General features: G+C 34.7%; 1 protein-coding gene across 2 annotated transcripts in view; it reads right to left on the bottom strand.

Moving 5' to 3' along the window:
- Kcnh7 (potassium voltage-gated channel subfamily H member 7) overlaps positions 1-13431 on the bottom strand; it is a 456737-nt gene extending 443306 nt beyond the window's left edge. For both annotated transcript variants that reach the window (XM_076866090.1, XM_076866091.1), the window contains exons 1-2: positions 13356-13431; positions 11432-11662 (exon numbers count right to left, since the gene is read on the bottom strand). In XM_076866090.1, the coding sequence (XP_076722205.1) occupies positions 11432-11662; positions 13356-13431 (307 nt within the window). The remainder of the gene's footprint in view (positions 1-11431; positions 11663-13355) is intronic.
- Between the last annotated feature and the right edge of the window lie 358 nt (positions 13432-13789).

Below are 13789 nucleotides of genomic sequence, written 5' to 3'. Positions count from 1 at the left end.
CTCTGCAGTCATTTCAATAGTATTATATTGGAATATTGAGATAATGTTGGTCGTTTATCTAATACAGTGTTGAGTTTATATTGCTTATATATTTCCTCAGACACTATTGTGAAATTTTGAGCATTTGATTCAATTTGTGGTATACAAGTACATTTTTACTTATCACTTTGCATCTAAGCAAAGCTATAAATTTTTATAGAAAATTCATATATCTGAGTAAAAACTATTGAATAGAAACTCTTCACATACTTTCTATCACAGTTTATGTGGATAATAAGAAATGCTTAAATTAAAATCCAACTTATTTCATATAGAAAAAAGGAAAAAGTTCAAAGAATCCTTTAACTTTTAATTAGTAAATTATTTAAGGAGTAAATGACTAGTATTAATTTGAGATATGGAAAACTGCAAGAAAATCACTGAAAGACAAATCTGAATGTGAAGAGCAGATTGGAAAGAATGGTGCGGGATGGGGTGTCCAGGCTAGTCGGTCAGTTATTCACAGGAGTGTTTGAATAGTCATGCTCCCTAGAGATGATGATACTCGGCACTAGTTTCTTTAACAAAGAAAATAAATTGCCTCAAATATTTTCTATACATGTTTTTGTAAAAAACATTTTGGGTTAAATTTAATTATCAGAAAATAAGATACTACTTATATTTGCTCAACAACAATTAAAAGGCATGCCAAATTTAATTATATTCATGAAATGGCTACTTAAATACATTCCCCTTCAGAGTATGTAACAAGAAGTATCAAAGATACACATACTGTTATAGCCAGCAATAATATTTCTATAAGAATATACTAGGCTTAGAATGGTACAGGTTGAGCAACAGAATCTCAGTATGTTTTTACAAATGTAAAAAAGTTGGAAATTGTAAAGTGTTTATTAATAAGGTATCCATGGTAACATGCTATTTCCTTTAAGGCTATATCTGTGAATATTAAAATAATTTACAGTCTGACCATGTAACAAATACTACGTAATCATTAAAACATGCAAGTTCAGTATGAATTTCTCAGTGAGGAAAACAAGCTACTGATTGGTACAAAATTTATAGTGTTGTCCTGGGAATGTCCACATGCACACACAGAGAGGTATGAGTGTATTTATATAAAAAAAATATAGATGGAATACATGCCATTATTTTAGCAGTTGATATCTCTTAGTTTCAAGACCATATGTCTTTACTTTTTAATTTATCTCTGTATTTTCTAATTTTTTTAAACATCACAGTTAAATCACTTTGACAGACAGAGAGAAAGTAAAAATAAGAAGTCCTTCCTGAGGTGTTGAAGTCCTGTATCAGGATGTGACTGATGAAGTGCCTTCTGATACCATAAAGGCTTTATAATCTAAGTTCATGACTCAGGATTAGGAAAAATGAATTCACTGTGTTGGGAGACCAGTAAAAAGATGAAGCTATTTCCAGTGTGTGTGGGAAAATAGCAGAAAATGACATCAGAATAATTGCAAGGTTTTATTAGTATTTTATCATGTGGATTTAATGGAGGAGGTGCCGGGAGTGTTGGGATGACTTGAAAACTTGCATATGTTATTATAAGCAAGAGCAGACAAATTCTTCTCTTCACTGACCTGTGAATGCCCCCATCAAAATCAGCAGATGGTGTGTAGGCACTAAAGATCTATCTGGACTGTTCTGACCATTCATGTTTCTCCTTCTTGACTAAGGAGGATGATTACTTGTTAAGTCTTTTTACAGAGATAGTTTTCTAAATATTATAATAAACTTCTTTAAAATATATAAACTATATGATAGTACATTATTATTTCTCAATTAATAAAGAAGCTGATAATTTTTACAGTTCTCATCCCTAGCAAAATTATTGACACTAGATGTTGAATGAGTAAATGAATGGATAAATGCATAAGACTTTTCCAGCCCCTGCTACCTTGTAGACATTTTCACTTATAAATAGGTGTATTCCTGGGCTACTTTAAATCCACTCTTTGCTATTCAGCCATTTCCTTTAGTTTTTCATGAGTGTCTTAATAAGTCTCTTCAAAATGTTCAAAGCTGAGTGGAAGAGACAGACATAGAAACAAATTACCACACTATAATTTCATAAGTGTCCTAATAGAGACAAGGAAAAAAATGTTAGGGAACGTGGAAAAAGCTGCCTGAGGATTTAGAGGAGATCTTGAAAAGGAGCTGAGGTTGAAACTGCACAGAAATTTGCTTAAAATTAGAGGGTGTTGATGAATGGTGTAGGAAGGGGTCATGAAGGCTATTCCAGGATGAAGGAGTCACGTGTACAGATGGAAGAGTCCTAAGGGTGGTGGCCTCTGGGAGGAGCTCAAACGCAGGATAGGTATGTGCTGACTCTGACATTTGGCTCAAGATGGAGAAATGTGGAAGAGTTTTAAATAACCAGGAACTTTCCATACTAGTAAATTATAATTTCCTTTATAAATACTAATGGTGAATTTTTTCAAATCACATCATCTTGCCAGGAAATAAAACTCTGTTATGGGAAAGAGAAAGAACACTGCACAGATCCTTAGGACTGAATCACACTGCGATGGGAAATTTCTCCCTGACTTCCTGGACAAGGACCAGACAAACATCAGATGAGGGATGCTTAACTAAAATTGTGCCTCAACTATGAGTCAACTGTATAATTTATATCTCAAAACTGGCATGCTTTTAATAGAAAAGAGAGCGTCACTAATAATTATGGAGAGACTATAAGCAAATCCCAGCTACCCTCACTTCGCTGAACTGTATGTAACATGCTGCCAGATAGATTCATTTTGACTGATAACATTGTTTTAATTGCAAAACATTTATGGTGAACTTTGTTTCATTCACTTTTTGGTGTGAACTAAACTGGTTAGATTTACACTTTGGATAAATAATAGAATCTACAATTCAGAACTAGAATGAGGATATATAAGATGGGGCAAGGTTACCCTTTAAAACTATATCATTTGAAGGCAATATATAGAATTGGCAAGCACAGACAAATCTAAGCTGTAAACTTTACCTCCACCTTGCTCTGTGATCATAAATATTTGACTTAACTTCTCTGAACATCAAATTAACTAATCTGTAGAATGAAATAATACAGTAATTTCTACTCCCAAGGTTGTCATGAAAATCAGACAAAGAAATTTCTATGAAGAACCAGTAATAGAACTGGGATTCAATAAGCATTAGTCTTTTGGGGATCTAATTTGGTAGACCATTCGAAAGACAATGAGAATTAACATCTGGAAAGCACATCCATTGTGTAAAACACACTTGAATAAATGAATAGTTAAAGATCAACTGGCTAATAATATTAAAGAAAATGAATTGTACACATAAGATTTTCTAGAAAAACTAGAAGAAATATTAACTAATGTAGTATGAAAGGTAAACAAAAACCTGATTAAAAATTATTCACTCATCATATCATGTTCTTAGCTCTAACACTGATTTCTGTCAAGTAGAAATGATCTTAATTAGTGTATATGAAGACCTTAAGATTGATTTCAATGTGTGATCTTTTCTAACACAAGTTTTTTTTTTTTTTTTTTGGTAAGGAAATACTTTATTTAGTTTGTCCCAATTTTTGTTGTTTACTTTTCTTTAAGAAATTGACTATAAACCACCACTATTTTCTTACATTAATCTTTGTCATCATGCCTATCATCTTGTGTCATTAGCACAGATTTCACTGAATAAAAGGATATTTTGAGCAGAGGTCAGTGGTGCATATTGAGAGGCGACGTGATCCAAGTTTTCTGAACTCTACCAATGTTTTAAACAACATGCAAGAATTAATATTCTATAAAAACTAACACACAATGGCATAAATAAAACAGTTCTAATAGTCCTAGAGGAAGGGGGGGGAGAGGAGAAAAAAAAAAAACAATACATAAAGCTTGCAGTGGTAGAAATCCACCTGCTGAAATAATAATTTCTAGCTGATCATTTGGGAAGAAAATGCAGACAACAGAAGCACCTCTATGCAAGGAGCCTGGCATGCCCCAGCAGGTACAGTCTAACTTGAGATCACCTTACGAATGGAGCCAACTAAGGGCAGAAACTACCCACAGTCCTCTCTCACCCCTCCCAAAATTTATACCCATGAAGCATAGCCACAGCTAATTTTACTCCTTTTCTGAGTGAAAAGTACCAAGAGACATTCTACAAGATAGTGGAAACCATAAAAAAAGACAAGTTTGTACACAGGAGGCCTATTTCAACTGGGGAGAGGTCATAGGGAGCCATAGTTTGAATTGTCACAGAAAGAACACTTTGCTGTTCTTAATTAGAATTTAAATTTAAATTAAAGGAGAAAGAAAAGGATATTATGGGATGTTCATTCATGACAATAGGAGCTTGGTACTCTGTTTTCTCATAACTCACCTGGGACAAGTAGAAATTTGACTTTCTTAATTGTTCAGTAATAGGACGTGTTTCCTCACTGTTGTGATTAATGTTTTGCCGCTGTCTGATTCTGTTGCAGACAGCACAGCCAAGAGAGAGAAAACATTCATTTCATGATTGTAATTAATGATTGCTATTTTTTACTAATAACAAAAGATTGCTTTAGGTTTTGTATATTCATTATTGTGTTACCCTGAGATTAAGCTTCATTGTTGATTAAGAATTTTCAAGAAAACACTGAATGATAAAATGTTGTAATACATATAAAAAGTCAGTACTGTGTAACATAAGCAGTGAGGAGAGAAAATCTATCAAACACAAAAAATACAAGTAAGTAAGAAAAGGGCAGAAGAGGTCTTTGGGATTGTTTGTTAGGGATTGGTTGGGAACAATTGTGAGTCAGTAGTGGGGTGGCCAGTAAGTGGCACCTGTGGTAACTGATTGATAACTTCTGATTTCATAATTCCTCCCTAAGTTCGCTAAATATTTTTTTGACTATTTGTATAGCTACAGGGCATTAAAACATTTAACATTTTAGATTAATAAACAAAGAAATATGGTAGTTAATAAAATTAAGAAGAAAACTGTTCTGAAAAATAGTACAGAAGTGCTCCTAAGAAAATTACAAAAACCATCCAGGCGTGGTGGTGCATTCCTATAATCTCAGTAGTTCAGGAGGCTGAGGCAGGAGGATTGAGAGTTCAAAGCCAGCCTCAGCAAAAGCAAGGCACTGAGCAACTCAGTGATATCCTGTCTTTAAATGAAATGTAAAATAGAGCTGGGGATGTGGCTCAGTGTATGAGTTCCCCTGAGTTCAATCCCCAGTGCCAAGAAAAAGAAAAAAAAAATCACTTACCCTATATCTTGGTTTCTGGGAAATCTCTTGATCTAAACCTGTTTGTTTCTTCAATTCCATTGTACCATCCCACATGCCCTTTTCATTTTTTAAGTAAAAATTGAGCACCCACTTGATATCCATATATTCAGGGCACAGAAATTAACAAGACTTAGTAATTCCTCTAAATTTGTTCAGAAAATAGATAAAATTAACTACCATTATATACAATAATATGTAGCCCACTGGAAAGTCTACATTGGAATTAAGAACACAGTGGTTGAAGACACAGGGGAGCAGGCAGTGAAGACATCAGCAATGACTTTACAAAGAAGTCTTTTGATCTGTCTTTGGAAGGATGATGGTGGTTTCTGAAGGGTGAGAAGCAGAGGGAAGGGCAAATCCATTCAGAGAGACTTTGAAGTATTTATTATAAAAGAAAGCTTCTGAAAGGTGAGCAAACCCTTGGGTGTATAAAAGTGCAGTAAAGTATGATTGGAATATAAGATTTGTAAGTGAAACAGAATTGGCAATATATTCAACTAGTTGATATTTATTGAGCACATTATGGGCAAGAAACCATATCAGAAATAAAGCTATGCTGTTTACTGAGTGCAGCATATTTCAATCAGCCTAACAAAGTAGATGCTATTCTCCAAATATACATGTTAGAAAAGGAAAATTAAAGAACCAAGAAAGTAAACTTGGTTAAATATATCTAGTTATTGTCAGAGCAAAGTAAATCTATTGTGGCTCCTCAAAAAATACCCTCCTTGAAAATCCAAGTTAACTCTGAAGGTCACCAAACATACTGAGAAAGAATCTAATACATTAGGCTGAGATATAATGTAACTGCACTGTGCAACAGTAAGGCAAAGCTGTTGAGGGCTCAGTTCTACCACTTAGGAGCCATGTGTGGTCTCACAAACTGCTCAGTCTCTGTGGGTCTGTTTCTTTCCATTAAATGGTTATAAGAGTATGTATATCTATGGGGTTGTTGTACCCATCATTTAATACATGTAATTTATTTACTATAATTGTGGCTCCAATAAGTCATCAGAGTAAGTGATTCATGTTTCAGAAATAGCTCTCTGATGGCATTGTGGAGAAGGGATTAGAGAGGGAGGGAATCTGGATTCAATACTTCAGAAGAAGGACTAAGCTGACTTCAATCAGAGCACTTGACAGTGGATGGAGAAGTAGGAATAGCATTGTGAGATATTTCAGATGTAAAGACTGAAAGGATTTGGTGGCCAGCTGCGTTTAGAGTGAAGGGGGAGAGAAAAAAAAAACAAACAAACATAACATGAACTAAGGTTTCTAGTATAGATGGACAGATTCAAGGCGATGCCTCCATACTTCATACTCCAACTGCTACTTCCCTGTGGTTCAAGTATGCAGGGACTCTCATGGCAGGCTGGCTGCCAGCAGTTGATTCAGTAGTTATTTATAACAAGCAACAGTAACAACAAACCAAAACACTTAGAGGCCAGTAGAAGCAAGTTCTTTCCATTAAACCTATTCTAGTCCCATTGTTTTAAACTGACTCTGTTCTCAAGTCCTTTGGGTATAAAAATAACCAAGCAGTTATCTCTCAAGCCACAGAAAACATCACTTCTTTCTAGCATCAGAACTGCTTACAGGTATAGTACTAGGAGGTGGCATAAGAGGATCAATAAACAAGAGCTCACTCCTATTTTCAAGCCATTTGGTTTCACTGGGAACAATAACAAAACAAAGTTTTCACATTGTGAGGAAGACTGTTTCTTGACAATGTTCATTTCACCAATAAATACAATTGAACAAGTATAATATCCAGAACACATGGGAGGTAATGAAATTTAGGTAGGTGGAAGGAAATGAGTTTTAGGATTATTTGTTGCTATAATATCCTATCAGTAGGACAGGGAATAGTATAAACAAAGAGTTAAAATGACACCAAAACAAATTATAGGCAACATACTCCTTGGAAATATTTCTTATTGCCTGAATTACCCACACATGATATATATTTCTATTCTTGTCTTAAGAAATACCATCTATATCTCTACTACACAATCCAAGAATTAGGAGAGCTGAATATATTATGTTTCTTATAACTTATAGAAAGCTATTGTAATAGTTATGTTTGTACTGTTAAAATTTTAACTGAACTGCATTGCTTCTTTAACAAATTATTATACGTAAGCAGTAAAAGGTGTTTACATTATATGTAATTATATTAAATATAATGTGTATATGTACATTAGCAACTTTATTTTAAGGTTGGGAAATAGAAGAAGAGTGGCAATGAGTCCTAAAATTTGTAGGTTCTCTATATAAAACCTTGATTTTATAGTTCATGTATTCTTTTTCTTTGAAAACAATTTCATGAAAACATCCAGGGATTAGAAGATAGAAATGAACGTAAGTGCTTCTATAATACAAAAGTTCTGAAAGCAGAGATCAAGTTGTATCTTCCACTGGAGATCCTCCTTCTGTTCCCTAGGGCTTAAAACATTTCCTTAGAGAGAGGGGGCGCTCAACATGCATCTTCATCTTTACTCACAAATCAGCACTTTAAAGAAGGTCATTCTGCATAATTGTCAGAGAGAGCAGGTTCTGTGTTAGCGAACCAAGACCTCTTCTTGTGTTTAGTTGCATCAAATTTGCTGCTGTAACTTTGCTTTCTGGATATTTTCTGGATTAGGCAAAATCTTTCTTCAGCCCCTACTCATCCCTCAGTTCTTTAAAATAAGCTTCAAAGATGAAGAAAGTAGTACTATACATTTCTGTTTTGTTAACAAAATTGTCATTTTAATACCCCTGGAAGCATAATGCCAAAAATACAGGAATGCCATGACCACTAAAATAAAACACTTTAGATCATGTTTTCCTTCTAAGGATCCTTATTTGTCCTGGAGAAATTTACTTTTATTTTTCCAAATGTTTAAAGTTGTTTGATAATTTAAAGCATATCTAAATGTGATTGAAGGGGTTTTAGCACTTTAACTAGCTAATTTTATTGCAGCATGCATCCCAGACCAGATGAGCAATAAACTAAGAGATGACCAACTAAACTATCTTTTGTTTTGGATTTTTTTTTTCCTACTTCCAGAATGATGGACTAGTTAATAACTGAAGTATTTGTGATTTTTCAATCACTATACCTAAAAATGTTGCTTTTAAAGTGAACATATTACACTATTAAAATACATGCCCATCCTTATATAAGCCTTGGCATAATTATAGTTTTGTATAATTAGAATTTTATGTCAAAAGATTTACAGCTTCATCACCTCAAGCAATATTTCACAGCTGCCAAGAATGATTTATGCAATAATGATTTAAACTGTAAAATAGACTCCTCAAAGGAAGGGCTGTCAAATATTCCTATTGCAAATAACAAGGTTTTCAAAAATTGATATTCTGGCAAACAGCAAGTCCAATTGTACCTAGCACAAACACATAAAGGAGCGATGTAGGAAGTGTTGCTTCACAATGGATCATGTGGTTCACAGCACACTGTACCAATGTGAACTCCTTGCATAGATCATAAGTTTAACCAGCTTATAAAGCCTCTGGATTACTTTGGAAAACAAATTTCAGAAATAATGCCTTGCTCATACATTTGCTACTCCATTTTGAATAAATAGAGAAAGTGAAAACAGAGTATCTCAACTTTTTGTTAACTTCCTCATTGTGCTTATAACACGATTTTCTATATTCCTATAAAAGGCTAAATTAAGAATAAGTCAAGGAAGCATTTACTGTAAATAGTCAAGAAACCAAGAAACTACCAAAAGTGAATGACCTCAATTATTAAGAATTAAGAAACTTTGAGAAGCAAACCAATGAAAATGTTGATTTATTTTTTCTTTTCCTGCTTTTATAAATGCACAATGCCTGGCAAGTCTATAAGATGTAAGACTATTAAAGCACTTGAACTTCAGAAGTTCTGACTAATTTTACAGTTGGCATGTGAATGAAACCAATATGCTCTGAAGATTCTAGAAAAAGTATTGGAAGTATCAACAGCACACACACACACACAGACACACACAAAACACATTAAAGAAAAAAGTGTGACTGAATCCTAATCTAAAAAGTTCATTTAAATTAATTATTTTAATTTGGAAAACCAGAAAAATCTTGACTAATTATCTTAAGTTTCTCACATCAATTAAAGCTAAATAGGCAACTTTTGTTGTTAATGCTAAAGATAACCAAGTTCTTAAAGACTGAATCACAATCTGGAGAAAAAAAAAAAAACAGAACAAAGTTACCACCAAAGCTTGACATTTCCATATCTAAAAGACCTTTCAAATAATTTGTGTAAGAAAACAAGAACTTTCATTCATATACCCAAGCAAATCATTCAGAAGAAAATTTATATTTCTGAATACACTAACATCTTTACTACAGAACTTTTTACAATCATGATTCCATATGAAATTGCCTTTTAAGGTGTTTTGAGATTATTTTATACAGTCATGAACAAACTAACCAGATTTCAAAATATCACCATTTCAGTGGCAGTGTAATATTAATTTTTATTCAAAAACACTTTGCATACTATACTTAGGATCTATGCAATTGGGCAGACCAAATTTATTTTATGCTTCAAATCTGAGAGTTGAAGAAAAAGTCTGAAATATAGAATAGCTTAGAAAACATAGTGACTAAAGATGGTTCAACATGCTCTGAAGAGCCACAGTACAGACTGAATTGACTTCCTAATAAACATTCATATGGGGAAATAATGTCAGACACTCAAAACATGTCAAAGGTCCAGTTTGTTGGCTTCAGGTATACAAATAGAGAAGCTGATTTGGGTAGTGAGACCTTCAGTCCAATACATGCCTTCAAGACAATAAAATAATTAGGCTATTTCTAGTATGCTAAAACTACTGATGGAGAAAGAGAGGAAGAGGGACAACATTGAAAAACAACCTCTATGCCCTCTGATAATCATATAATTGCTTTCATTCCAGATTAATACAAAGTTATACAAACCTGTTTTTCCAGTAAGACTTGGTTGCACATAACCACTTAAGTTCACGCAATACTTAATAGAGTAATTAAGAACTGTACACATTCTATCATGAAACATTTAATTATAAGGAAAGAAGAGGAAGAGTTAAATTTTTTCCTTGCTACTTTTTCTCTGTGGTTTACCAAATGATGACTCATTATATGACATAGGCTATAGCATATCACACATTTACCAAATACTTAAGAGTTTCCCCCAAATCTGAAGATACCCCTCCTCTCCATTAATTTCTATCAGTGGAACAGAAAGAAGTAGATAATAATACAATATTGACAAAATTAACTGCAGTATGTGTGTTTTTAAAAATTGTTTGACATTTAAAACTTAACTTGTCAAATATCATTAAGTGTCAACATTTGAGAATGTGTGATGCATCAAAATGGGAATATCTGAGTATTCATCCACAGGAATTCATTAATACTGTGTATTTAATGTATGCATGTCTCCCCCATGGCAAGTCTAAAAGAAGGAAGTGTGTCCTTGAAGTTGAGCCATGACCTTAAGTTTGAAATGCCAGTTTTGATGCAGCTGTAAAATGAGTACTGATAACTTCACAGAGTCATAGTTCCTATTCTATATTTCTTATTTTAGAACAGTATCAAATACATGAACAGCCTTTACTATTTGAATATGCACAGATTTTCTGGGCCACTTTTAGAAGTTCCTATACATCATCCTTACTCTTCTTTTAAAAATGAACAAAAGAAACAAGAGGTGTTGCACATCAACACCTAAAGAGATACGAAATGCTTATAGCTGTAATCTTAAATTTCAGATTACACAGTTTTCAATACTTCAATACAAAACGTATTTTCAAGTCCAAAAAAATGAAACTGTTTCTCTCCTACCAAATACATATCAATGCAAGTAATAAATTATTGATCTTTGTATTAGTCCTTAGAGAAGGAGTGTGCAAAACTGATTTGTGACATTTTATCCTCAGTGACATTAAGTTACTGCACTTTCGAAGTACCCTTAGTGAAGAAGAAAAAATTTTCTATTAATCTAAGAAGAATATTCATACTTCTTGGGCACTAAAACACAACAAGCAATGAATGCATGTACAGTTAAATATCTGGAGTGTCTCTGCACACAGACTTTCAGTAATCAAAATTTCCTTTCAATGAAATAAAATACGAGGAATCCTAAATAAACTTTACCATTTTTGTGATAGTAGGTGACCTCCACTTTCCTCTCCTCTGACCCCAACAATGCCTGTGCAATTTGGGCAATATCATGCCTCTTGGTCTCCGGCCCATGGAGAAAGTCGCAGGTGCATGGCTTCTGCATGACATCTGGCCTGGAGAAACCAGTCATCTCACAGAACCCATCATTGCAGTAGATGATGGCACAATTCTGCACTCTGGCATTTGCAATGATAAATTTTTTATCTGTAATAAGAAGATGGTAAGGCATCTTTTAAAAAGCTTCCTTGAGACTCTCATAAACAGTGAACGTATTTGTTGCATAATAAGAGCTCTGAAATGTAGGTGCTTCCCCAAAATGTTAACTGCCCAGAACTTTCCAAGAAAAAAAATCACAAAAATATCCTACAAACTTTAAAAGTGAGAATAACGGTCCAAAGTAATTTTAACCAAAGGTATTTAAAAAATCACTCTTCAAATTGCAAGAACACAATTTCCCTGATAGTCCAGATCTCAAATGCTGCAACTCCCAAGGGTCCTAGTGGACATTCAAACAAGCATCTGGCCCATTGATATTTCCAGAATCCATTTAAATGTAAGATAAAAAATTTATAAGCCAAAACATTGAAACATCCTGTAACTGTCAAATTTTTCACTTCAACTCTGTCCCTTAGAATACAACTTTCTCAAAGTAGTTATTCTTGGATCTGGCTTTTCTCTATTCCTCTAAGGCATACTACACACATTGTTAAGAAAAAGAAAAAAGACAACTAGCTTTGCAATGAAACTAATTCACATTTATTAACAGTTCAATAATGCAAATGATCACTTTTTCATAATGTATTTTTTCCAAAAATACATTTCCTACACAATATCATGTTAACACCTTTTTACTTTTACTTTGGGAGAACCTTTAAATTTTGTACAGTAATAGAAAATTTAATGCAAAGAACTTATTTATTTTGATGACATAATATATTCATTATTTCCAGGTTGAATGTGAAGCAGGAAGTACAAGTTTATTTTGTACATAAGGTACTAGATCTTCACATCATTAAATGCAGTGCCGAAAAAAAAAAAAAAAAAACCCTGCAAAGTATACAATATAAATGTGCTAATGTACATGTAAGAAAACATAGAATATAAATTTAAAAGTCTAGTATTTAAGATTACTATGTTTATATAAAAATTATTAATTCCCAGTAGGTGGTCCACATGAGTACATTAAATTTCTCTACATTCAGTAAGTATCTGTGGGGTTTACTTATTATACTTCAATTTTTAAATTTCTAAATGGAAACTTTAAGAGGATAATAAAGTGACAGAAATATTATTTTGAATAGTAAGCTGCTTGCACTGGGAACCAGTAAAGATAAGATACTGCTTTCCCAAATTATGTCTTTGGGCATATATTTGCATTGATTCAATACAAAGTTTAGCTTCTGTCAGCTAGCAGCAGGCAAGCATCCTTGTCATTCCACAGCCCTGCAATTTACCAAGATAAAATATAGTTTGCATAGCCATTTACATCCCTACTACCATTTACATACTCTTGTTCAAATAGTAGGGTCTGCTCTGCTTCTGACTTTCAAAAGTCTACAATAAAACAGCCTCAAAAATATAAACCCATGTTATACTAGCACGTTCCCCTTTAAGATAGTAGAATAGTAGGACATTAAGTAGCAAGGCAGATAATGGAGCAGTGGGAGAGGAGGATCAAATTGCCTTCTACAATAGAGACCATAATCTAAAATGTAAATCAAAATTAATATTAGAGGGAGAACACTCCCGCTGCCACCCGAGCCTCCTGGCTCGGTTTCACAGCCCCTGAACTTGACAGAGCCTGGAGTTGCCGATCTCCCCAGCTAGTAAGCGGTGGAAGCCAAGTGCACTATCAAAGCAGAAAGCGAGGGAGAGAGAAGCAAACAAATGAACTTACTTTGCCCTTCAAATTTCCGTATGATGGTCCCCAAAAATGTGTTCTGTGGTGCCACATGCCCCCTGCGAACAGGCATGTTGACCCGGGTCTTCCGAGGAGCGCTCCCCGCGAGCTCCGGAGTTCTCCCGGGATCTCTCCTCCGCTAGAGCCCAGGCCAGCGCGCGAGCCGCTCTTTGTGGCAGAGCATCCTCTTTTGAAACCAGAAATCTCTTCCCATTAGCACCACTTCTAGACACCCGCTTCACCCACCGGAGTCCAATCCATTCCCCTCACCTTCCGGAGGGGGCCTCGCACCGGACTGCCGCGGGTGAGAGGTTTGGGGGTGGGGAGAGGGAAGGAGGCGGGGTGAGGGGAGGTGGCGGGGGAGGGACGAGGGAGGGAACGATGGGGGTGGGGTGAGAAGGGGGGCGGGGAGTCACAAGGGCAATCGATCT

Source organism: Callospermophilus lateralis, chromosome 9 (assembly GCF_048772815.1).
Source record: "Callospermophilus lateralis isolate mCalLat2 chromosome 9, mCalLat2.hap1, whole genome shotgun sequence".
In the NCBI taxonomy this organism is placed as follows: domain Eukaryota; kingdom Metazoa; phylum Chordata; class Mammalia; order Rodentia; family Sciuridae; genus Callospermophilus; species Callospermophilus lateralis.
Note: the sequence above shows the minus strand (reverse complement) of the source record. Positions and strands in the feature narration are given on the sequence as shown.